At 34.8% G+C, this 27,110-nt stretch overlaps 1 protein-coding gene across 1 annotated transcript in view; it reads left to right on the top strand.

Annotated features, from left to right (window-relative positions):
• Positions 1-8,783: 8,783 nt before the first annotated feature.
• Positions 8,784-27,110, top strand: part of LOC145296846 (ATP-dependent DNA helicase PIF1-like) — a 38,409-nt gene continuing 20,082 nt past the window's right edge. Inside the window, exons 1-4 of the mRNA XM_080142969.1 lie at positions 8,784-8,907; positions 13,895-14,304; positions 21,293-21,605; positions 21,696-21,785. Coding sequence (XP_079999095.1) covers positions 13,915-14,304; positions 21,293-21,605; positions 21,696-21,785 — 793 coding nt within the window. The 5' untranslated portion in view covers positions 8,784-8,907; positions 13,895-13,914. The remainder of the gene's footprint in view (positions 8,908-13,894; positions 14,305-21,292; positions 21,606-21,695; positions 21,786-27,110) is intronic.

The raw sequence follows: 27,110 nt of genomic DNA, 5'->3' as shown, positions 1-27,110 counted from the left end.
TAAATATACAACAAATAAATGTTACCAAAAGCAGGATAAGCCACTCTTCTTCTATCTACTTGGATAAGCTTTTCGTTTTAACTTATTTTAAAGTGTTTATTAACTTTGAAACAAAAGTAGTGTCAAGAGTTAGGAACGAAAAACAAATGGTAGTTTTGTTATTGACATTTGGACCCTCATAATCGCTCAAAAATTGAAAACTCATCAAAATGCTGTTTTGGTGACATTTATTAGATGGTTTTCTAGCAATATTTTGTTTAATTTTCGCTAATTTTTTTTTCTAACTCCGCAGATTTGACAGTATTTTTGTTTCAAAATAAATAAACGCTTTAAAATAAGTTAAAATAAAAAATATTCAGATAGGTAAAAGAGTAAGTTATCTTGCATTTTGTAACATTTATTTGTTGTATATTTATTTTTTCACCCCATTTTTTGTTTTTGTTGGCTATTGTAAAAAAATGTCCTAAATTTCAATATGTTCATTTCCAGAAATTTGTCTTGTATGCAAAGCTACAAAATTAGGAGGGGTTTTCACGGTATTTTAACTTAGATTCACTTAGTGGAAATAAAATTTGTTTAAGCTGAAACAGATTACAAGTAAATAAGATAAAAACGACATTGTATTGTTGACAACAATTATCCAGAAATGGATTAAAAGTGTCAGAACGAATAATAATTAAAAAAAATGTTTATTTCAGAAAAAAAAAAAAAAAAAATTAAAGGGTAATCTTGCCGAAAAAGTTACAAATAATAACTTTCATCAATTCAAATTTCATTTTTTACAAATTTGTATGCTTTTAAAATTTAGAAATTAGAAGATTTATTATCTCTCAGTTTATTATCATTAAGGGGAAAAATGGCATCGCCTGTCTATGAAAATTCTAAAGGGAAGGGTGTCTGAAAAATAATATACAGGTCTTTAGGGATGCGAGTTTGCAGCCCTATAAATAAATGAATTAGTCGAACATGTAGGACTGAATAATCAAATAAAACTGCTTTTAAAAACAACGAAAAGATTTAGTTAGACTGCAGAAAGTTGGACTGTGCCCAAGTAAGAAAAAAGTAAAAAGTTCTTTGGATGCCGCAGGTCAGTCAGCAGTTATTTTCATGAAGATCGTCTATGCTTCTGTAGTATGCATACTACCGCTACAATACATACATTAGAAAACAGAAGTGACCTGGTTTCTACCTACATCTAGCGCCTTGGTAGTCCCAAATGGTCACCAATTTAGTACATGCCAGGCTCAGTGTTGCTTAACTTTGATCATCTGACGTGAACCGGTACGTCAACGTGATTGTGTTGTATATTAGCTTTAACATAAATCTGCCCGTGACAAGTACCATGCTTCTTTGTTAGTTGTTGCCTGTGCAATTACATTAGGGTCATCACTTGGTGCAGGGTGGCTTGTGCAAGTTGCCTCAAAACATTTTGTTAAGGGGTACAAAGACAAATATGGCAATGCCAAAGAAAAATGATAAACAAGATTTCAATTTATAAATAACAAATAACTGATTTATTGAACTAGAAATATAATTCTTTCATTTTTCATCTTTGCTTGGCATTGTTACATTTAACTTTGTGTCTTACACAAAAAGTTAGTGGGGCAACATGCACTGGCCACCCTGCAACAAAAGTGTATTCTGGAAAACACAATGACAACTCAGGTGACTGGCAATAATCACCTGTCCCAAGGAAAGGTCTGATGCTTAAAGACAGTCCCTAGGTAAACGGTGGTTAGCATAATGCTTCCTAAAGTAGCAAGTAATGGCACAAGATGTGGGACAGAGGGGAACCTGTACTCCGTTGAAGTTTCATTGTGGAAGGTACAAAACTAACTGCAAACATCTGTATCATTGGGGTTTTATAAACAGGTTATCTGTATTATTCGGATTTTGAGACTACTGTTCTCATTTTGAGTGTTAATCACACAACATTTCAGCCGAGATAACTCCCAACCTTTTTCAGGTGCATCTTGTTGATTGTGAGAATCTTTTTATTAAACTAAGGAATCTGCACAGAATTTCTAATATAACATGTAACTCTTTATTAATTCCACAGGAGTAGCATGCTCTCGTTCTGTCAGCTATGACCAGGTAGAAGTTTGAAGTGTGGACAATATTAAAAATACAATTGTGAATTACTCAAGACTTCTACCCAATAATAGCTGACAGAATAAGAGCATGCTACCCACTTGGATTAAATAAAGTGTTTCAGTTGAAATTCTGTGCAGATTCCCGAGTTTGACAGAAAGATCTCTGAGTTCGACACTTGAAGGAGGTGGAGGATACATAAGATGAGAAAGTAGTTTAAATTATCAAATTTCCAAAATTCAGAAACGATTATTTGTTTTTTTTGCAAATTTATTTTCGTCAGCTTTACCATCGCCATATTTTTGTGTTTTATGTGAAAAATTGTTGGGAAAATCTCCATGGGTTGTCACACAATATATTTAAAAAAATTTATTGCATTTTCACCTCAAATAAGGCACAATGCCACTGATGTGGAACATAATTTATAGGGGTATTATATGGGGAGTTGAGCAGCAATATGTCTGTTTACATTACACTTGAACTTCTGCATGTCAGTATAGTCAGGGAAACAGGAATCTGGAAGGGAATTCCAAAGTCTAGCAGTCCTAGGGAAGAAACTATTAGAGTAGAAGGCTTTCTACTGTGTAGGGGTGGGATTTTGCTGCTTGTCAGGTTTGTTGGGGGGATTTACATCAAGGGAGTACAAGGGCTTGTAGGTTGTCGGAGCATCTACCATTAAAATAATTGTAAAAACATGCATTGAATCTCTACGGTTCCAGGTGAGAATTGTCTGAAGATAGTGGTTTCAATCCTACCCAAAGCCGGCCAGAAGCTTACTTGGCCAAAACGTGGTGAGACGGCAACAACTACAGAAGGCAGTAATTGCAGTGGATGCAGTCAGGAGATTCAGAGTTCCTATCCGTCGTGGTTACTACCTGACGAAGGCCAGAGGAATAGTTGGCCGAAATGTCGTGAAACAACTAAAAAAAGATGAGGATAATACTCATCTCAATAAATTTACCAATTTTCACAATGTTTCAATTAATGTAACCTTTGACCTTCTTCAAATTTCTCTTACTGAACTTGGTAATCTTTTTATCAAACTCAGGAAACTGCACGGAATTTTGAAATTTATTTAATTCATATTCCAAAGGACCTTTGACATAGTGAATAAAGTACTTGATAAAATTCACTTGTAAGTTACACTTTTCTGGAGGTTGAAGGTTCAATCGTCAGTGTGGACGACAACACTCAAAATACAATTGTGAATTATTTAGGATTTCTACCCATGTAGAACGAGAGAATGCTACCCCCATAGATTAAATAAAGGGTTTTGTTTGAAATTCTGTGCAGATTCCTGAGTTTGACAAGGTACATCTGAAGAAGATCAGAAGTTACATCCACCGAAATGTGTGAATAATAGAATAATGAGAATAATAGTTTGAATAATCCATAATAATATGAATTTTAGAACCTCATCTCAAAAATTCAAAAACACATTTCGACTATTGGAATACAAATTTGGAATAATAAGCAGTATTGAGAAGGAATAGAAGTCAAATCTAGGATAAAGATGGACAGAACTTTTGCACTTGAAGAAGAGATGTTAGGAACAAACATAATGAAACATCAAAAATGATTCTTGGTTTTCTGGCTATGAGCAAAGTGTATAATCTGTTTTGATACTACACTTCATCTTTTCTGTTCTTAATCAATGAAGTAGAAATCTTTTTAGACTGAGGCATTTTTAAAATTTTTGTACCAATCCAGAGTGTTCCTATTTAGGGATATTGTTTTCCCCACACTAAAAACTGATCTTGTGTTAAAATTTTCCCTTGTTGGAGATAAATAAATAGGGACAACAAACAAGATTTCCAATATCGCTGACAATTCATATGAGCAAAAACTGCTAGAATATTGAAGTAAAATATAATAGAATACTCAGTGTCACATTGTTAAGTTCAAGTCTTCAAGTAACAAAAAAAAAAAAAAGACAGTGAAATCATCAACAAGGAGGCGATAGTGGCTAAGTGGTTAATGACATGGACTGAAAACCTGAGGGTGACAATCTTGAATGCAGTTTGTCACAGAAACATTTTCACTTAAAGATGTTGGCAAACTTCATGCGGTTCCTCCCTTAAGTAGCTGATGTTTTTCTAAAAATAATTCTAACAAGAAAGAGAACTGAATGTCAACAATGATCATCTGATTCAGACGAAATGAATAAATGCTGCTTAACATGACAACATCATCAACAGCTTCATGAAACTAGATGCTTATGCCCAACATATCTAAAATGGTTGAAGATATAGCCTGGTATAATATCTTTACTATGCCTGATCTTAAATCTATTTATCATCAAATCCTACCAATAATAAAGTTGCGAGTATATGGTCTTAAGTGGTAAGTTATACCAGTTTACTCGCCTACCATTCAGTGTTGTAAATAAAGTGTGTGTAGCTTGGCAGCTTCCAACGACTCCAACAGTGTCTCCAACTCATTCCTGCAGCTCCAGTGCTCACTGACGTCCGGCTACCCACATCAGTACCCACTGATGTCAGGTTATCTGTTCCAGTGCTTACTGACGTTTGGTTACCTGCTCCAGAACCCACTGACGTCCGGCTACCCGTACTAGTGTCCACTGACGTCCAGCTACCTGTACCACTGCTCGCTGACGTCTGGCTACCAGTTCCTACATAAAGGATCAAAGAATCTCAACCTTGCGAGATGCCCGTTCTAGCTCAAGCTGATCCTGAATCCATGGCTGTATATTTTACCCCTTATTTCTTGGTAAAAATAAAATACGATACGCATTGTCTTTAACTGAACATCTGTGTTTGTCATCCTTCTTTGCTATTGCCATTATCTCTTTGCTTTAGTTTATCTTTATTAGTTGTATGGTTGATTGGCACCCTCACGTTGCTTTTTGACACCTCTGCAACAAGTGGTTACCCCGACATGATTCTTAGACACAGGCAAGAAGCTGGCAAAGAAGAATACCCAGATTTGAACCATCATGACTATTGAACAACTTAACAAACTCAGCCCAGAACCAACATGGAGGTCTCAACTTCATACTGGATGAAAAATGTCAAGCTCAGCAAGCATATACATGGCTCATCTATTCTGACAACCGACAACCAAACCCTCAACGAGACATGTAATCGTTAGCATTTTTCTCAAGTTTAATGGAAGGAAGGGTGAGAAAGAGGGAATGCGGGGGATATACGTTCCAAACATTTAAAAAACACGGGGACCTTACAATATATAACACCACAATTTCTACTTAAAAAGAAATATTTTTAATAAGATTTGCCTTGAAAAGGTTTCACCCTTAAATATTACTTAAGTATTATTTTCTGATATTTAAAAAAAAAAAAACGCATTAAAAAATATGTGAGACAAAAAAAAAAAAGTCCCCCAATTTGTTGTACTTTTCTTTAATTGTAAGTCATTAAAAAATGTCAGTCCCTAATTTTTTGATTGATACGCTATGTGAGTAGGCAGTTTGCTAGGTGAAGCAAGCCGCCGTTTATGCTGCAGCTGAGCGTAAACGGAAGCTGCAAAATGGTGGAAAGTAATTCGTGGGTTCAGGGGTTAATACCATGCAAACGGTAAATTTGCCCCAAGTTTGACTATGAGATTCGTTGTCAGCGACCTCAATTACCTATAAAAAACAATTTAGAGTGGTCGATGTTCTGTTGTAGCGTATCTGGATATTTACCTTTATTAGAATTACGAGGGGAGTGCAATAAGTAATGCCCCTGACCAACTTCCCATAGCAGTAGAGCAAGGAAACTTGGCACAGTTATTAGTCTTTCTCTACATAGGAACCACCCAGAGTCATGCATTTCTCCCATCGTTTGATGCAGCTCTGGAGACTGTTTTTGTAGAACACCCCAGGTTGGTCCTCCAACCATGACGTAAGTTCAGAAATCAAGGTTGTATCATCTGGGAAATGTTTTCCTTTCCAAAACAACTTCATGGCTCTGAAGAGGTGAAAGTCAGAGGGTGCAAGGTCAGGAGAGTAGGGAGGAAGGGGGAAAGGATTTTATAACCACACGCCCGTGCTTCTGATCTGGCGACATGCGAGTTGTGGACCGGAGCGTTGTCCTGCAGGAGGAGGGTACCTTTGCTGATCTTGCCCCGTCTCTTGATTTTGATAGCTTCCCTTAATTTTCTTAAAAGTGAAGCATAATAGGCTCCTGTAATTGTGGTACCCTTTGCCAGGAAATCTGTCATCACTACTTCTGTCCTGGTCCCAGAAGACTGTGAGCATTACCTTGCCAGTGGAGGGCTGCACCCTTGCCTTCTTTAGAGATGCTGACTCCAAGTGCTTCCACTGCATTGGTTGGGCTTTGGTCTCTGGATCATAGTGATGAACCCAGGTTTCATCCTGTGTAATCAGTCTTTTGAAAAACTTTGACTCATCTTCTTGGCACATCTCCAAATTTATCCTCGAGCACTCAACGTGTTCTCGCTTCTGGAATGATGTGAGCAACCTGGGAATCCATCTGGCAGACACCTTATGCATATGCAAATGGTCATGAGTGATAGTTTCCACAGACCCTGTACTAATCTTGACATCTTGGGCTATTTGGCGAATAATAATGCGCCGATCTTCCAAAATGGCAGCCTCAACTTGACGGACAGATGCCTCATCAATGGCAGAAGGTGGGTGGGGGTGGAGGGGGGGCGACCAGGTCTGGGAACTGTTTCCACAGACTTCCGGCCATGTTTGAATTCACGATGCCAGCGTTTTACAAGGTCATATGATGGGGCATTATCACCATAAGTTTCTTTCATTTCATCAAAAGTCTCCTGTGGTGTGTGTCCTTTCAAATACAAAAACCGGATCACTGCTCGACATTAAACAGGCTCCATTTCACACCTGACTCAGTTCAAACACCTGTAAAACAGAAACCACAATTAGTTCAGAGGTTTAATTTGCCACATAACCCGTAGAGATATAAATCATTGCACATGCAAAATTCCAGCTAGATCAGACAACTGGAAGTGGGTCAGGGGCATTACCTATTGCACGCCCCTCGTAACAACAACAACAACAACAACAACAACAAAAATTCAGTAGAAACTATTGTTTTTTGTATCTGAAACCTCCATTTATCGCCTACAAAATTTCGTCGTAATTGTGTACAAATGCACCCACCTTGTTTTTTTCTTTTTTCTTTTTTCAGTTTTCAGTTTTTTGCAACGAATTATCGATTGCGCACTAATCTATCATATTATATATATATATATATATATATATATATATATATATATATATATATGTTTTATTTTTTTATTACCGTATCTTTCTGTTAAGTTACATTATTGTTTCAACTACTCGGCCGTCTGTAGCTTCCTGTTTCTGTAAAAGTCTGAGGAAGCTACAGACGGCCAAAAAAACGTCCGAATAGCTGAAACAATGATGTAACTTGACAGAAAGATACGGTAATAAAAAATAAAACGCATATTTGCTCTACAACAGTATTGAGCACTTTTTTCAGTTTTTATTAATTACTATTTCCACTATATATATATATATATATATATATATATATATATATATATATAGTGGAAATAGTAATTAATAAAAACTGAAAAAAGTGCTCAATACTGTTGTAGAGCAAATATTTGTTAGGGGTGCTCAGTTTCTAATACAACGTTCTAGTAAATCGATCCCCTATATTGGAACCACTGAAGAACACGCACAAAGGACTATTTATTTATTAATCTAAGGCAATGATATTAAAACATTTATTATCCACTGTATTCCACAATTGCATTCACTGGTCGCCATGTTTGTTTTCGCGCACGTGCATTCAATTGTTTTAAAGACTTAGTAGTGATATTAAAAAAACACAAGTCAAACATAAAAAAAGTTTCGTTGAGTTAAAAAAATCTTTGGTAGAAAATGGTACTCATGCACTTCAGTCATGCATGCACTTATTGATCCGTGCTGCATTCTGCAATAATAACGTTATTATTTAAAAAGCCATTAACATGGAGAGAGGGAAAGGTGTTTTGTACCTATTCTGAATTGAATAAAAAAACATATAATAAAACTTTAATTAAACTTGGAAATACGATTTAAAAAAATAGCGCGGATCAAGTGCATTCAAAAAAATAATTACTACAAAAAAACTTAAAAAAAAACAAAAAACAAAGCAAAACAAAACAGAACAAAACAGAAGACATTTACGATTTTAACAAGTAAACAAATATTATATTAACATAAGGGAACATTTTGAATCGTATTTTTAAAATATTCTCCTTAAGACCCCCCCCCCAAAAAAAAAGACTTGTTTATTTTTTACCAAGATTTTTAGTGGAAAATATTGCAACTGGTTGCTTCTTGTCGTTCTTGCCATAAGAATCCCAGGCTGCTTGAATGACGTGTCAAAATATCATACAGTTGAGAATTAACTGGAGTCATTTGTTATAACTTGTCGTGCCTTAATTTGTCGTGCATAAGTAGTAAAACCGTTAAAGAATTTAATTTCAAACGAAGTAAAAAGATCCCCCCCCCCCAAAAAAAATAAATAAAATATTAGTAAAGCATAATTTTCGTATTATTCAATTCATTCAGATTTTCTAATTAAATTACAACAAAAATAGCCAAGAGAAAGTGTTTCTCCACGTTAAACAACGACCCTGGTGTCTAACTCTGTCCTGTGGGGAGGCATAGTACATAGGTGCTGTGGAAAGGAAGGAAGACAAAGAAGATGGAGGAGGTATTCTTTTCGTTGATTGGTTGATGTTGGACCAATTAAAAACACGAGTATTATTTGAAAAACTAAGATAGAGAGAGAAAAAAAATATCGCCCCGAAAAAGATCCTTACAGAGAACACGTCGGGTAAAAGAAGAAAGTAAGTTATTTCGCTTAAATAACTTTTTTATTTTGCATTTATTTAATTTTTATTAATCTTGATGATTCACCGAAATATTTTCATTGTGTTTTATTTTCTTTTTGAAATGTAAACTTATTTATGAAACATTAATCGGCTTTCATTTGAACTGATCACATTAATCTTTCGTTAATTCATTCATAGTAATTAAAAGTAATGTCCTCAATTATTTACGTTCAAAATGTTTATTTAAAATCACCAACACTGCAAATTTCTCGGATTTTCTTGTTTTGTATTGTGTGGGCAAAAGATTAAAAACGAAAATAAAATTTTGAATTTAAATTTAATAAATAGATATATTTATTGAAATAAATGGTGCTTATTAAGATAGTCGACAGATCGTTTAATATATATATATATATATAAGCAAAAACAATATTACGTACTTAATTGTCATGCTGAAAATAGGAATATATTGAAAAATTACGAAAATTTATTGAGTAGGAAATTATAGTTAAAAGTAATTTTGGTAAAATTTTACGGAAAACTGGGTAAAATTGCATTTTTCTTAAACATTTTAAAGTAGACAGTAAGAAGAGTCTACACACCGGGGACATAACCCGGAACGAATATTTTAGGTTACGTGTTCTGCAATATTTGTTTATAGTGGACATTTTTTTTTTTTTTTTTTTAAATAAAAACACAATAACAGTTGTTTTACTCGGATAGATTACATGACAATTAATATTACATGACAATAAAGTACGTGATAATTGTTTTTGCTTAATACGACATATTTAAAAATCGACTTAGTGACTCTATCTGAACAAGCACCAAATAAAATTGCACTTGTCTGGTATTTTCAACCCTTAAATTTTAAACGTTTTAAAATATTTTTTGGTAAATTTTCAGATTAGGTCCACCTCCAAAATGTTCTTTTAAATGACAACTTTTATAGGTTTTCGACTATGCTGAATACGAAAATCGCATTGGAATTTTGCAGAAATAATTAGTTATCGAGATATAAAAAGTTGTATTATGCATTGTATTCTTTGGCGGCCATCTTTTTTACACGTGCAGTGTCAGCCATAGATGAGTAGATTTATTTATGGTGCGCACGCGCGTAAAAAGATGGCCGCCAAAGAATACGATGCAAAACAACTTTTTATATCTCGATGACTACTTATTTCGGTATTATTATACAAACACCGGGACAGCGTTAGGGTTAGGGTTTAGGGTTAGGGTTAGGGTTAATTTGCTGTCACGGTGTTTGTATAAATTTACCTGAGTGGTAAGTAAATGTTTACTTTAACTACAACAGAACACCGACCAATAAACTTTGTTTTGGACAGGTTTTCGGGGTCGCTGACAACGAATATGATATTCAAACCCGTCGCAAATTTACCGTTTGCATGGTATTAACCCTTGAACCCTCGCACTATTTGGTGCCAACTCATCGCCATCGTTTATGCTATTCTTACATGATGCGTTTGCGCATGGACACGCGTAGTAAGGTGACTTGTCACATCGCTGAAGAATTTTTTAGCAGACATTTAAAATAACAGGAAAGTTCATTTTTCTGTGTTACTCTTTTAATTGATCTAAAAAAATTAAGTTTTCACGAGCGGTCTGTCTACAAAAGCATTTTTATTTTTCGTTTTTTTAAAAAAATTTTTGGAGGGGGGGTGTTCAATTATAAAACTCGTACAATATTTAACAGGTGTGCTTCGGCAGTTTAATTTACCGTTTTTCCGTAAGTAACGCGCCGACATACACCGAGCAGAAGAACTTTTTAATTTTTCACAAAAATTATGTTTCGGCGCGTTACTTACGGAAAAACAGCTGATCTATAAAAAAATGTTTTTTTTATTATTTCACACCGACAACAATTTTGGATTTAACTATGACAGGTGTACTGTGTTGACATCAGTGAAGACACGTGAAGAAGGTGGCGTGAATGTTTGGCAGTGAAGAATGTGTCAGCTTGTTATCTGCCTCGTGCCTCTGTTACCGATTCCTAGCTTTCTGTTGTGGGTATTTATTTGCTCCCCCACCGAGCAAATTAGGTACAAGGCCAATTTTTAATGTGAGGAGTGGAAGGGAGGGGAAAAGGAAAAAGGGGACCAGCTAGCTCCCTCGCTTTCTGTTGTGTTGCATTTTTCTTAAATATTTTGGTACTTATACAGTTTAATCAAGACATTAAAAAATAAAAATATGGAAAAAAGTTTAAATTGTATGTATCCGTTATGGAACGAAGATCTCCGAAAAAAAAAGTTTACTTAATTTCATCAAGTAGTTTTTTTTTTTTTTTTTTTTTTTTTTTTTACAGCGGAAAAACACGTTTTTATGAGAGCGCGTTGAAGGCAGCCATCTTGCATTAAAAAAAAATATTTGAATTGTAGAAATGCCAAAGGGAGATAACTCCAGTTAAAGCGCTGACACCCCCTCCCCATCTTTTAATACTAGCTTTTCGGTATTATTTTACTTTAAGGCCCGTCTCACGTTAATTTTTTTGTAGATTTTGGTGTGCTAAAAACGAATCTGCAAACCGTTTGCAAAAAAATAGTTTTCATAATATAAAGAAATTACTTTTTCGAAAAGTAGGTGATCACTTTTCCATGTAAATTTAACTTAAAATGGCACCCACTTTCTGGCCACCTGCTTATTGGCTAAAAAATTTTTTGTTTGATTTCTTTTGCATGGTATTAACCCCTGAACTCTGGGATTATTTTCCATTTAACAGCCTAGCCTTCGTTTACGCTATGCGCGATCATAAACAAAGGCTGTTAAATGTGCACTTGCGTACCAAACTGCCTTGTCACAGTGTAGTATTGGCGAAAATTAAATTAGACAAAAAACAAGTAGTTTTCCAAATATTAAACCATGTAATTCTATATGTTATCATGGGTAGAGCGCGGCGACCATGCGTGCGCTTGCGCGTATAAAATGGCCACTCGTGATAACATATAGAATTACATGTTTTAATATTTGGAAAACTACTTGTTTTTCGTCTAATTTTAATTTTTCGCCAATACTACACTGTGACAAGGCAGTTTGGTACGCGAGTGCACATTTAACAGCCTTTGTTTATGATTGCACGTAGCGTAAACGAAGGCTAGGCTGTTAAATGGAAAATAATCCTAGAGTTCAGGAGTTAATATCATCGTGCTTGCTTGCGCGTACAAAAATGGCCAGCGGTGATAATATAGAATTACATGGCTTCATATTTGGAAAACTACTTGTTTTGCGTCTAAATTAAGAGCCTTTTTTATGCTCGTGCGTAGTGTAAATGAAGGCTGGGCTGTGAAATGAAAAATAGTCCCAGAGTTAAAGGGTTAATACTATACAAACGGTAAATTTGAGACGGAAACGATTACCATATTCTTTTAAAGCACACCGAAAACTACCAAAAACTACTTTTTTTCTATTCTATGCGAATGTGAGACGAGCCTTAAAGTAAAATAATACCGATTTTAAAAAAATTTCCTTGTGTCTTTATTGAAAGATGAAAACAGAAAAAGAAATCAAAAAACCTTTTAGCCAAAAAACATTTAAAAAAATGCCCCCACTCTCAGGTGGCCAGAAAGTGGGTGCTCATTTTAAGTTAAATTTACATGGAAAATTGATCACCCACTTTTCGAAAAAGTAATTTCTTCATATCATGAAAACTATCATTTTGCGACGGAAACGGTTTGCAGATTCGTTTTTAACACACCGAAATCTACAAAAAAATATTCTGTTATATACGAACGTGAGACGGGCCTTAATGTAAAATTTTACCAGCTTTTCTTCCTAAAAATCGAACATTTTGTTGGTATCATAACAAATTGTTTTTTCACTGTTAAAAAAAAACAAAAAAAAAAAACTACTTGATGAAATTAAGTGAAAAATTTTCTTCGGAGAACTTTGTTCCATAATGGATACATACAATTTAAACTTTTTTCGATATTTTCATTTTTTAATGTCTTGACTAAACTGTATAAGTACCAATATTTTAAAGTAGACAGTAAGAAGAGTTTATACACAGGGGACGAATATTTTAAGTTGTTCATGGCTGCAATATTTGTTTAGTTATTTGTTATATAAACATTCTTTCACCCGGGAATGTTTTCTATTTCCCATTGTCTTGACCTTTTGACTGATGTCCTCCCACATATTTCTGGTCAAATTATGCATTCCAGTAGACAATAGTAGAAAGTCTTGTGTTTCTTACATGGAATTGATTTACGTGTGTGCAACCCATCAAATGCCTCTATTCCTGGGGTTACCTGCCAAATATCCTACCTCTACCCACATTTATTGGGTGGGCTTATTATTTATTAGTAATATTTATTTATTTTGCTTTTAATGATTTTTTTCATTTTGTTGTCTATACTGCAAAATGCCTCCTAATTCAACGAAGAAAGTGGGAAATAAACAAGATTATTTTTTTAGTGTGAACAGAAACACTGAAAAACTTGGAGAAACACACACGCAACAATTATTTTAGAATTTAGAGTAGGTATGAGTTATTCTAGCATTTTCGATCATTTTTTTTTCTTTTACTAGTAGGAGATACATTTTGTGCATGTTTATTTATTTTGGGGAGGGGATACTACCTTTTTAGATGATTTTTCAACCTTGTCAGTCGGACTTAGGCTTAGTGGTAAACAAATTTATTTACTTGTTCTAAAAAGTTAGAATGATTTGGAAATAGATAACTTTATGTTAAATTATATACAAAACTAATCTCTCACTGTAAATTCTAAAATTTTTTTTCATTTTTAAGACTGTTTATACCTAATCACTTATATGTGTGTGTGCTTCAGATATCTAATATTAGCAATCATCTTGGGTGGATTAAGTAATTAAAAAAATGTAGCAAAGTATGTTATTGTCAGTAACATGGTGCAATAATATCAAATGGAAATTGGCTACTCAGAAGCATAGTTTTGTCATAGTAGATGCTATTTGAGCCTCACTTTGAAAATCTGATAACTTTATATATATATTTCTTTTTTCTTTGCAGGTATAGAATTGGTTGGTGGTATGTCTTGGGAATGTCAAGGACTAATAGGTTGGGTGTCTGTGCAAGAACTCTCAGCTCAAGGTTTTGTAACGAAGAAAGTCCAATATAAAAATATTCAATTGAGTCTTGGACGAGATGAACACGATGAGATCGTCTTGCAATTAGACTTGGGAAAATCAAATGTGAAGTATATGTTGAGGGAAATTCAGATTTTCAAGAAATTTGTGAAAGAGGGCAAAGCCACAGTGAAAATGCCTGACCGGAATATTCAATTGATGCTGTCCAATTGTCCACCAGATAAATTGATTCTTTTTCTCAAGACGATGGTGACAAAACTGCAGTGTAAGAAAAAAATTGGTTTTACGAGTAATCGGGAGAAATTACGAGCAGGCATTCAACGAACTTTTCAGGTAAAAATTCTTGCATGAATATGGAAGAACTTTAAAATAATTTTTTTGTTTTTATATAAAAAACACATGTACACCTTTTTAAAAGAAATATAATAGCACTCTATAATAAACACCAATGTGTATTGCCAAAAGGGAAAATATGATGGAAAAAAATGAAATCTGCTTCATTCGAAACCTTAACCCTGATCTAATAATTATTTTTTAAAAAACAAACATTTTCACCTGGTCAAAATGATAAGACCACTTTAATAAAATCGGCTAGTTTTGAAAAAATGAATACGAAAAGCTTTCTATGTTACTAAAAGCAACTTTTTTAGTGGATAAAAAACATCTTACTAAATTATAAATGGCAAAAGCGAAACCATTATCAGAGTTTGAGAGAGGAAGGATCTTTGAGCTTAATAGAGGTGGGCTCTCCCATAGATCCATTGCAAACGAAGTGAATGGTAGCAAAACGGTCATCACAAATTTTTTAAGAAATCCAGATCAGTATGGGCACAAAAAGAGTTCAGGTCGACCAAAAAAAATAACCCCATCACTGGATCGCCGTATCAGAAGTTTAAAAAAAAAACTCCAGTATGAACTCAAGTCGATAGAAAAGCCAAACAGCAGCAGAATGTAGTCCTAAAACCATCAGAAGGCATCTGAAAATGAAGGGTTTCAATCATTTAAAGCGACTGCAGAAACCACGTCTTCTTGAACAACACAAAACTTACCGACTTAAATATGCCGCCAAATACTTAGACTTGGGATGAAGAGAAGTAGGAAAATGTAATTTTCTCCGATGAAAAAAAGTTTAATCTAGATGGTCCAGATGGATTTCAACACTATTGACATGATAAAAATTTGCCCAAAGGGATTTTTTCAACTCGGCATAGTGGAGAAGGGTCTTTAATGATCTGGGGTGCTTTCTTGTCAGCTGGGACCCTAAAGTTGCAAGTAGTGAAAGGCTGGCAAACATCATTGAAGTACATTTCAATGCTTGAAAATGCTTCTATCAGGACTGAAGATCCACGTCTGTAGAAGAAATTGGATTTTCCAGCAAGACAACGCTGCGATGCACACTTCTCAACAAGCACGAGAATACTTTTCTTCAAATAATACAGAATTGTTAGATCATCCATCATGTTCTCCGGACCTCAATCCCATTGAAAATCTTTGGGGATGGATAGCAAAAGAAGTGTTCAAGGATGGAACCCAGTATGATTTGATAAAGGAACTTTCTGATTCAGTTTTCAGTACATGGGATAAAATTCCTTCGCAACTGATAAAAAACTTAGTCGCAAGCATGCTGAAGAGAATTTTTGAAGTAATTCGTAATAATGGAGGCTATACTAAATACTGAGACCCTTTTTAGTAATTTATAATTGCCTTTTGTTAGATAAATTATCAGTGGTCTTATCATTTTGATCAGGTGAAAATGTTTGTTTTTTAAAAAATAATTATTAGATCAGATTTTTTTAAAAATAATTATTAGATCAGGTTTTGAATGAAGCAGATTTCATTTTTTTCCCTCATATTTTTCCTTTTGACAATGGTTTCAACCATTTGTTTGATTAAAAATTCGATAATATGCGTAAACGCTTACTTTCTTATGATTTTGACCAGGACTGTGTGTATATATATATATATATATATATATATATATATATATATATGTGTGTGTACTTTTGGTGCTTGTCCATAGACCCCACCTCCATCACGCAAGAAAAAAAAGCAAGAATAAATAAGTCTTTATGATGTATGTACCTGCGATGAAACGAAAATATTATATACAAAAAAACATGCAAATTGATCAAGTAGTTCTATTGTAAAATAAGAAAATCAAATTTTATGGCTGATCGATAATCTCATGATTTTGAAATTCATAATTGGTTAACTTTCCCTTAAAGCAGCTGTTCAGAAATAGTTAAGAATCAGCCTTTCACATTATTGTAATGCCTACGAATTCCCATTAATCAATTAAAAATGATTTTCTTTATAAAAATAAAACGACTTGATCAATTTATGTGATTATTGGTATACAATATTTAAAAAAAAATTTTTTTTTAGGATGTAAGTTTCTAGTGGTGCAGAGAATCGATAAACTGCAAGTCAATGAATTTGAAAAGAAATCCTCCATGCTATGATAAAAAAAAAATCAATGGAAGGCTTATTTTAATGTTGATTTATTATAACTATATTCTTATTAATGCTAATTTCTTAAATTTTATGTTACTAGAATATTTGTCTCGGGACGGGTGAAATTAATTCCTTGTACAGATCGGGTTTACATCATTTTTATGTCACTTATGAAGATTAAAATTCAGACAGACCTTATGTTTGTATTACTTGTTTTGATCATTCTCAGCTTATTTTTATTTGTGCAACGTTTTGCTTATTATAGCCTCCGACTTTTGTCAGGCATCTTGGAAAGAAAGGAAAAAAGTTTTCTATTCTTGAAATTGTTTTTGTTTTATTTTGTCGTAGTTTTGTATGCGTGAAAAAAAAAAAATCGTTGACAAGAGGAAGTTGCTTTAATAAAGTTTGACAGGATTTTCTCCCTTTTACTGTTGAAATTTTTAGGTTGGGTGTATAATTTTTTTTTTTCCTAATTAGAGGTTCCCATATACTGCTGATATCTATGCTTGGTCTGTTCAGTAATTCTTTTTTTTTTTTTTCCACACATACAAAACCACGGCAACCCCCCCCCAACAAAAACAACTCCAAGAATACAAAACCATCTACAGAGCCAATAACTTTTCTCCTTTCTTTTCTAAGATTCCTGACAAAGGTTGGAGGCTACACTGACCGAAACACAGCAAAAATAACACTCGAGAAACATAGTCTGATCAAGGCAAGTAAAACGATCAGCCCTCATCTAAAAATTTCAGAACTGTAATAAACCTTATGTTTGGAATACTTATTCTAATTTTGATCAAAAACGTAATGATTTTGATTCTATAAAATGTTTATAATTTAAGGCTTAAAAAATCTTAAATTAAAATTCAGGGAATCTTGCTTAATTGGAATCTGATGACTATGCATCAAATTTAATGCAAATTTGAAATATTTGAATTTTCAAATGAGGTTATGCTAATATTATGATGCTTTCCCTTAAAACCTCTTTAAAATACTGTTGTAGACACAAATGAAAGCAATCACAAGTAGTGTAAAGTGTATAATATATAATATGTATTTATCATAAAGAATACAGGAGCCACTAAAGTAGTATGAGAGGAACGTGTTCGTAGCATGCGGTTAAACATGGTATGAATGTCTCTATTTAGTCTCTGAAACCAGTGGTAATCATAGGACTGGTTGATCCCACTTAAGTTCTGTAATAGGGGTGATTTGTAACCCACAACACCCCCCTCCCGAGCTTTTCATTCCCCTGGAATGATCTTTTAGCTCTTTTTCCTAGGGTTGATCTCTCTTGGGTCCGTCATTTTCATTTTTCTGGAGGACTGGCGTTGTCTAGCTGCTTGTGGTGTTACCAAGTCGAATGTGTCATATATCTGGTCCATTACTTCTTGTTCAGCAGGAGGTCGTCTTTCATCATCTGTGATGTGTTTCCAAATTTGGTTCAAATGTTTATTGTGAGTAAATCTTGGACCTTCGATAATATAGACCACCTGCCCGATCCTTTTCTGGACCTTTCCTAGTTACCACATCGTACTATTATTTTTGTGTACCTGGAAAAATACCTTTTCACCAGGTAAATACCTCTTTTTAGGAACTATAGTATTTGTCAGTTTCGCCTGTTTTGGCAAAAGTTTCTGGAAGACTGGCCTAATTTTCCACGCGAACATTAACTCTGCCGGCGACATCTTTGATGGAGTGCTTTCATTTGGTGTAATTTGGTAAACTTGTAAAAACTGTTGTAGCGCCTTTTCTGAGGGCGTTCCTTTAGCCTTCTTCAGGGCTCTTTTCAGCGTGTTTACAAACCTCTCTGCCTGACCGTTAGATCGGGGATGGTAGGTTGGTGTCGTTATGTGGTTAACCTGGAAATCCTCACAGAAACTTAAAATCTGCTGAAGTGAATTGTGTGCCATTGTCTGACACTAAACAATCAACCACACCAAACCTAGCGTACAATTCGTGAAGAGCACTGTTTTTAAAATCCATCTTTGGACTTTTACATCGAAATACCTCAGGCCATTTTGAAAAACTGTCTACTACTATTAAAGTATAGTTTCCATCCAGTGGGCCTGCGTAATCTATGTGTATTCTTTAGCATGGGTGGTCCGCTTTAGGTCATGAGCTAAATTGTATTGGTGATGCTTTTACAGCCAATGCGCATCCTTTACACGTTTTACCGTGCCTTCTATATTAGTGCCCATACTCTTCCAGTAAACATAGGAACTCATGAGGCTCTTCAGTCGCGTAGAATTTTCTTTTGTAGTGTAGCTGAGATTATTACTCTTTCTCAGTACAACAGTACCTCATTGCATATAGAATAAGCTTCCGTCGCCGATTCATCCGATTGAATGTTTTGTTTCGTTTCTTTGATGAAACTATCTTCTTCAGCCTCCCTTATTTTATCTTCCAAAGTCACTGGTAGTTCCTTGATCGTATTACATAGTATTTGTGTATAGTCCTTTTCACTTTGTAGTGACGCTTTTACTATGTTTTCCAGCGGTTCCCTTGATTTCAGGATTAATCGCGACAATCCGTCTGCATGACTTCGCAGATGTAAGAAATTTCATACTGAAATTGTAATTCAGTAGAATGGTGACCCATCTTTGCAGTCTGTTGGCTGTGTAAGTTAGCAGACCTTTTTTTAGAGCCAAAGATGGTTATAAGAGGCTTATGGTTGGTTTTTAATTTAAAGTCGGTGGAATTTTGTTACACCGAATATGATTCCCCACTGGTTTTTTTTTGCTTTGGGAGTAATTCTTCTCAGCAGGCAGTAAAGTTCTTGACGCATGGGTTAGTCAACCCATCAAGCGTCTTGTGTAGAATGCATGCCCCGATCCCATAAGAACTTGTGTCAGTTGCGACAATAATCTCTTGTTTCGGATTGAAATGAGTCAGGGATAAATCTGACGTTAATACATTTCTTGATTTCTTAAACGCTGCCTGACACTCAGGCGTCCAGCCCATTCTTTTTTAATAGTACATCCAATGGCGCACGCAATTCATGCATGTTCTTAATGAACGTTTGATAATAGTTCACGAGCCCTAAAAAACTCTGCAATGTAGTTACATTATGAGGTTCTGGCATGTCTTTTATAGCTGTGGACCTCTCCGGATCGGGTTTCCTCCCGTCCTTATCTAGCATATGACCCAGGTATTTAATTTGTTCCAAAAAAATTTTGCATTTTGCTTCCTTTAATGTGAAGCCGTATTCTTTTATTCTGTCAAACACTTGAAATACATGATCTCTATGTTGTTCAACATTTTGACAACGCATAAGAATATCGTCCAGATAGTCTATTGCAAAATTCGAACCGCTTAGCAAAGTATCAATTATCTGTTGGAAAATTGCAGGTGCTACTTTTATACCAAATGCTATTCTATTGAATTTATAAAGTCCTTTGTGCGTTGAGATACATAAAAGTTTTGAGCTATCTTCTTCTACTGGTATTTGTAGGTATGCCTCGCTTAAGTCTATTTTTTAAAAAAATTTTTCCACCATTTAACTTAGTGAATATTTTATCTGGTTTTGGTAGTGGGTAGTGATGATCCTTGAGCACCGCATTCAATCCAGTTGAGAAGTCTGCGCATACCGTAATCTCTTTAGATATTTTTTCATGTATACGGTGGGGGCTGCCCACTCACTATAGTAAATAGGGGTCAAAATCCCAGTGTTAACTAGTCTTTCCAATTCTTCTTCAATTTTTTCCCTCAAAGTGAACGGTATGCTCCGTGGCTTTTTGAATATTGGTTTTTCTTCATCCAATAATTCGAATCTCGCCTTTATTTTTGTGCAGCATCCAAGATTTTCAGAGAAAACACTTGGGAAAGATTTTTTTAAGATCTTTTTTGAGTGTGTTGGCTTTGCCCGTTAGGTTTTTGACTTTGTGACAAAAATCACTCCTTGGCGAGTCCCAAAATTCATATTCCTAAATCCAATCGGTCCCGAATAAGTTTGTTGTGTTCCTTAGAACGAACACTTTTAGCTTTTTTGTCGTTCTTTTTAGTGACACATTAATAAGCTCACCCTCAAAATTTATTTTTTCACCAGTTACCGATCTTGCGACTTTATTTGTCTTGGGCTTTCCTATTCTCTTCTACGTGTGAAAATTTATAATTGATAAATCCGACCCTGAACCGAGCTGCAGTTTCACTTCTTTATTTCTGATTCTCACTGTAATATATTTCCTTATGTTCTCTGTTAGTGAAGGGTCCATTTTTGCAGTTTTTATGTAGCTCTTTTCTGCCACATTTGCTCTGGAATATAAGGCCTTGTGCCATGCTCACTTGCATAGGTCACATGTTATTTTCCTTATGTACTGACATGCATTGTACTGATGAGGTCCTCCATATTTGCTACAAGATGTTCTAGGATTTTGTCTATCCTGATAATTTTGTGAAGGGTTCTTTTTGCCTTTTGCATCATTGATGACGTTTTTACAAATCATATAGCAGATTACATAAAATTAACTCGTATTGATTGTCGTAATGAAATGGATAAGAAATGTCTATGAAGAGAAAATAGTAAAATATGTAGGAATAGTGAGAATGTGAAAAACTGCTGCTAAGAAAAAGAGTTATTTTCCCATTGCATTCATACATATTTCCACCTGTTTATAAACCATTTTAATTATGTGACAGCCTATGCTTGATAAGTACTTGTTTGCTAAACACTCAACATTATAAGATGAGAATCAAGAGTAAATGGAGTAATCCTGGGAAAGCAGTGCTCATCTCCCCTACATCTCAGTATAGTAACTAATGGAAAAGGGCCTTTGTATAAGTCACCCTATAGTCAAGCATTTTACTTGCTTGTCTATTTTCATAAATCCTGAGAAACCAACTGTTTTAATTCTTGTATATTTTACAGGAAATCAGTCCGCTAACTCTGAAGGATCTCCGAGCAGCTAATGGTCTCTCTCCAGTTGGTAAGGGACCTAAGTGTTCGCATGAAACTCCGAATGCCAAGCGAAAGTCGGCAGATGCTGATAAAGAAAACATACTTCCATCTAAAAAGCATTGTTCAGCTGAGAAGGCAATTTTGCGGCAACGACCAATTCTTCATCCAGTGAAATTGACAAAAGAGCAAACTAGAGTTTTGGAAGTTGTTGTTCGTGGAGATAGTTTATTCTTTACAGGCAGCGCAGGAACGGGCAAATCCTTCCTTTTACGCAGAATTTTAGGTAAAAACATTTTAATTTTAAGTTGTTGTAAATAGTGATAACACTTTAAATTCTTAAAAAAAATAAAAATGTATTTTGTTGCTTTTTAAGGTTCTTTGGCACCTGATCACACTTTTGCTACGGCCAGCACAGGTGTTGCCGCCTGTCAGATTGGTGGCATCACACTTCATGCATTTGCAGGTAAGTTATCAGCATTTATAAATTAATCAACAGCATTCACCCTAGACAAGTTGAACTAACTTCTTCCCAAGGAGGAAATGTTAGTGAATATTAAATTCACTAGTATTTTCCAGTTGCATGCATTTCGGGAATGACAACATAAGGTTTTTGCAGTTCTTGCAGGGAAGTCACCCATCTGGTACTCATCAGACTCAATGTTGCTTACTTTGGTGATTTAACCTGAACCATTTAGTCAACATGATTATACTGAATTAAAAATGAATCAAGAGTTTTTAAAAGTTAATATGCCAAACTTTGGATGAATCCCTTAAAAATAAACCAATGTTTTTCAAAACCACTCGAGGATAGTTGTTAATGAGATTGTCAGTTGACTGATGAACAATATTATGAGAGGATTGAAAAAATTTGATTACTTAAGAGGATTTTCTAATTTTTATTTATTTATTTTCCAAGAGTTTTTGGACGAATAACACCAGTGTCCTTCTGTTGCATAATGGGTGTGCATATCAGAGTGTGTATATGTTGGGGACACCTTTATACCGGAATGACATTTATATCTGAGCAGTGGATACATTATTGATGATTGTGGAGGGGACAGACAGTTAACACTTGAAGCATGTTGCACAAAGTTTGTTTACAAGATGACAAAAACATTTACCTTTCTTTGTTGGAATAAAGACGCAAAGACAAACAGTTTACAAATATAAAATGATGATCTTTTTATTCGACCAACTGGTTGATTGATGAATCAGGAACTGAAGCCATTATGATTACAATATCCTATCTTCCCCCCCTTACCTTCAAGAGGGTATCAGCTCTCAGTCTCTGACTTGACTCTCCTCTAAATCGCTCTCTTCGCCCTGTCTCTCTCTTACTCAATATATTAGGAATTCTCTTTCTTTATGACGTCAAAGGCATGCCAGCTATGTGATTCTCTCACATGTTCAAATTACACGTGCACTTTGCACATGCACCCACACACCTTCGGTAAACAAAGAAATTCCTAAATTGAATTGTATCATTTATAACCTATTTATTTCATCATTATTTTTAATCCGTATTGTCTATTCTTTTAGCTGACATAATTTAATATATCCAGTTATTTCTGAGGATAATGAACAATCACCGCATTCCTAGAATTGTAATATGTAATCTCTTTTAACTTTTTAATGCTGAGTTCAAATCGAACCTTTTCCATTTAACAAATATTATTTTCAACTTAAACTATATTGTTCCTTTAATTACTGAAGCCTGTCCCCTTCCATATAACCCTAATCCACCTGTGTTGGTGGAATGAGTCGGTCAAAGACAACAGTGAGGCTCTTCTTGCACCAAAACAAAACCTCCCAGCAGGCTCTGAACTTTCCCAGAAAGAGTAGGTAACACTCAACAGAGCCCAAGCGAACTTTGTCGAAACATGGGACAACCTGCACAAGTGGAGCTATCTACAGGATGCTTGGTGCCCTTGTGGCACCGATGTGCAATCTATTGCACACATCCTCACAGATTAAGCAATGCATGCTCTGACGCAAACTTGAGGGATGCCTTAAATATTACCCAATGATGGACGATGGATGATGTTGACTTAAGAGGATGGCTCGACAAGAATTTGATGAAGGCTATCACATTGTCACTGGACTACTCCTCTGCAGACTACAATGTGTTTCAAAGATAAGTTCTTGGAACTAAACTTTTGTTCATGGAAATATTTAATTCTTCAAAAAAAGTAATTTTTACCAATGATTAGGCTCTAACTTTCAGGATTATCATAAACAAAAAAACTTACCCAACTGAACATGAGTAGATTATGTTCATATCAGTCGAGGATAAATTGACAGTCATATAGTCTTGGCCATTTTTGAATATGGGATGACCTTGTAACTGTCGAGCTGTGGTTTGAGCCTAGGTATGTAATGTGGCTGTTACTTAACTGTCGTTACATTTTAAACTTCTCAAACCCACATGTCGTTTTATATCAGGAACAAATAAATAAAAAAGGAAAGAAATAAAAATCTGACTTGGTATTTTTTTTAGGTGCAAATGAAATGCATTTATTTGTGGTTCTTCCAAAACAACGCATTTCATTATCTTTCACTTTCAAAAATCTTTTTGCACACTCATGTTTTATAATGCTGTGCCATATAACATGTGCTTTTTAAAAGTCTCTGTCCCCACCACCTAATGCCGGCCTTAGCCAGTGCTTTCTCTCCCTTGACTCACATGTCCATCTTCATCTGCATGAACTTTGCTTCTCTTGCTCATGTTATATTTTTTCTCTCCCTTTCCTGTGATGCACACTTGCTTTTTGAAATCTTTGACTTAGCTAGTTAGAACCTTTTTCCTAGTTCAATGAGTCCTCTGACTCTTGCTTTTTCAGTTACTTTTAACAAGATTATTTGAGAGAACACTAGTTCATCTAAACCTTTGTTTAATCCATGGGCTCCTTTTTGTCTCTTAAAACTCCACCCCTGTTTGACGAGATTATTCAAGACTATTTTGGCCTATTTTTGTCTCTTAAGTGCTCAGTCCTTATTCGGGACGATTACGATTGACACCTGGGCCAGAGGCATTATCTGTGCCCCCTGACTTAATCGGATATCAATATCTTATGCAACAATTATCGCATTTTTCCCTTTTTTGTATTCCAATACAGTTTGACCTTATCATTAAGCATCGGCAGATCGGCTATCTTATGCGAGCACTGTTTATTCACTCACTACTCTCTAATTTCCACTATCATCTAAACTTCTTTGTTCATAAACTAACCCATCAAAAGTCGAATCACTAATTTCTTATGGCTAGATTATGTTCCATATCTGGGAATTTTGACTCCTTGTCCAAATTCTGTTGGCAACTTTCGGACTGTCCACAGAAACATTTTGTTACTATTTACATCCTCTATAACCGAGGACTGAGCACCTCAAATGTTTAGTGGGCTCTTGTCTTTCTACTCTAGTGACAATAAAAACTGTTGTACCTTATCATATAAAGTTTCAGTTCTAAAGAATAATTTCATTCATGTCCACCATGCAGCCTTAATTGACATTTATTTCAAAATTAAAATGTAAAATTTTAATATTTCAGTGTTCAGTATTTATCTGAATCCAAGGAGCATAATACAAACAAAAGCACCAGACACAGTTGAAAACCTTGCAAGTAAAACCAAATTATTTATAAGTCACTCAGCATAGCCTATGCTAAGAATGAGTATGTTTTTTTTTTCTCTTGCAGTTTCTTACTGAAAATAAAAAGTAAAAATAAAAAAATACAGTATCTTCATATTTAATAATCCTTTTTCACAATGGCAGGATGAATAGCCAATTATAAATGACTTGTAAGCATAGAACAAAATTGTTACACTTTATAAAATAAAGTCAGATTTATTTTTATTTTTTAGTATTTACTTTAGTGCTTATATTTACTTTTTCATGTGCTATAATTGTTTAAACATTTATTCCAATCTTGCAAAATCTCCAGCCAAGTTTTTAAAATTTTAGTAATCCATAAAGATAAAACTGGAGATACCACTTAAACAGTCCAAACACAAACTTATAAAAATATGTTCAAGTCAAAATAGTTTATTCTAAATTCCTCTCAAAACAAAACCAGCTATTTACTATGTTAAAATGAGTATGAAACAATATCCCATATCATAATGCATTACTGACCCATAAGACAAGAACATTCATCTTTAGCACTAAAACAATATTGACAGTAAACTACAGTCCCCAAAAAACATCCTTGAGCAACAACAAAATATGACTCATAGGACTGAAGAAAATGTGAAAGTGAGCCGAGAAGAAGAAAAGAAGCGAACAATTGCACTCACTTTTAAAAAAAAATTTTTTAAAAAGTTTTCTCCCCTGGCTTGGTTTGTTTTAAACTTCATTTTTTTGTGACTGCATTTTTCTGTGGTATTGTTTATTTTTATTTTTTTTTTTCTTCATTTTTTTTTTTTTTTAAATTTTTTTTTTTAACTCTGGTAAAAGGCCTGGTCATGGTATGCAAAATATATCTAATGTAGTGTTGCGTGGCATTATATTTAAACCCTCTTGGACCCGTTATGTTGTCTGGTATTGTTGCAAAGGAACAAACAAATAAAAAAGAAAGAAAGAAAAATCTGACTTAACATCTTTTTTAAGTGCAAATGAAACGCATTTATTTGTGGTTTTTCCAAAACAGGGCATTTCATTATCTTTTAAAATTTTTTTCACATACCCACGAGTTTCATAACACTGCCATATAACATGTGCTTTTTAAAATTCTCTGTCCTTGCTACCTGATGCCGGCTTTAGCTTTCTCGCCCTTGACTTGTATGTCCATCTTCCCTGGCGTGCACTTTACTTCTCTTACTTGATCACGTGGTGTATTTTTTTCTGCATCATTTTGTGATGCAAGTTTGCACACTTGCTAATTTGCATATGTGCTTTAATGGCTGCTTAATTTTCCCCAGCCTGCTATACGTTGGTTGCTGCTGATTTTCTCATGCATCCATATACAATAGATAGCTCTAGGATGTCCACCCACTCATGTTTTATTTCCCGTCTTTTGAGTGGAGTAAATTTATTGCTTACTGCCTGAGATGCCCCAACTAGGGAATGCTGATGTGGCATCTCGCCTTTTTTAGGGGTGTTAGCTTGACTTTCCCCACCTTCCTACCTTGTGTCACATCTTCTGCGGTGGGAAGAAAGTAAATAAACATAAACAAAAACACTTTCTGAGTCCTTGGAGGGAGAAAGAGGAGGATTAATCAAAGTTAGAAAAATAAGTAAAAAGAGAGAAAAGCAGTTGTGGTAATGGTAAGAGGTAGAAAATCTGTTGACTGTGCTAAAGTCGGACATGAGGAAACCCTGCAGATTGAAAACTGAAAATATTACTAAAACCTATGAAATAATTTGATAATTGTTAATTAAATTCTACCAGAGAAGCAAAGTCCTGCCTGTCTGATTTCATACAAATAAACTTAACTCGATACTTCACTTGTCCACCAAGTTTTGTTCATGAATGTCCAATCTTTGTTTTACTACCGTTCAATCATGTGGTGATTGTCTCATCAGTTGGTGTGAGCCTGAATGGGCTTCACCTACTGTCCAGATTTTTATCTGTTTTATGAAAATTGCTCCAGACAAAGATAAAACCACTTGATGTAAAAAGCTAACAATCATTCCAGACAAGGTATGAAGCCATTTGATGTAAGGAGCTAACCAGAACGAAAAATGATTATTACAAAGACAGGAATTGCCTATTGTCCTTAGTCTGAAAAATACCAAAACTATACTGAAGAGGGAAACAGTCAGCAAGTTCCACAATCTTGCAAATTTTGAA

The sequence above is a fragment of the Euprymna scolopes genome, chromosome 17 (assembly GCF_053919585.1).
Source record: "Euprymna scolopes isolate OS-2025 chromosome 17, ASM5391958v1, whole genome shotgun sequence".
In the NCBI taxonomy this organism is placed as follows: domain Eukaryota; kingdom Metazoa; phylum Mollusca; class Cephalopoda; order Sepiida; family Sepiolidae; genus Euprymna; species Euprymna scolopes.
Note: the sequence above shows the minus strand (reverse complement) of the source record. Positions and strands in the feature narration are given on the sequence as shown.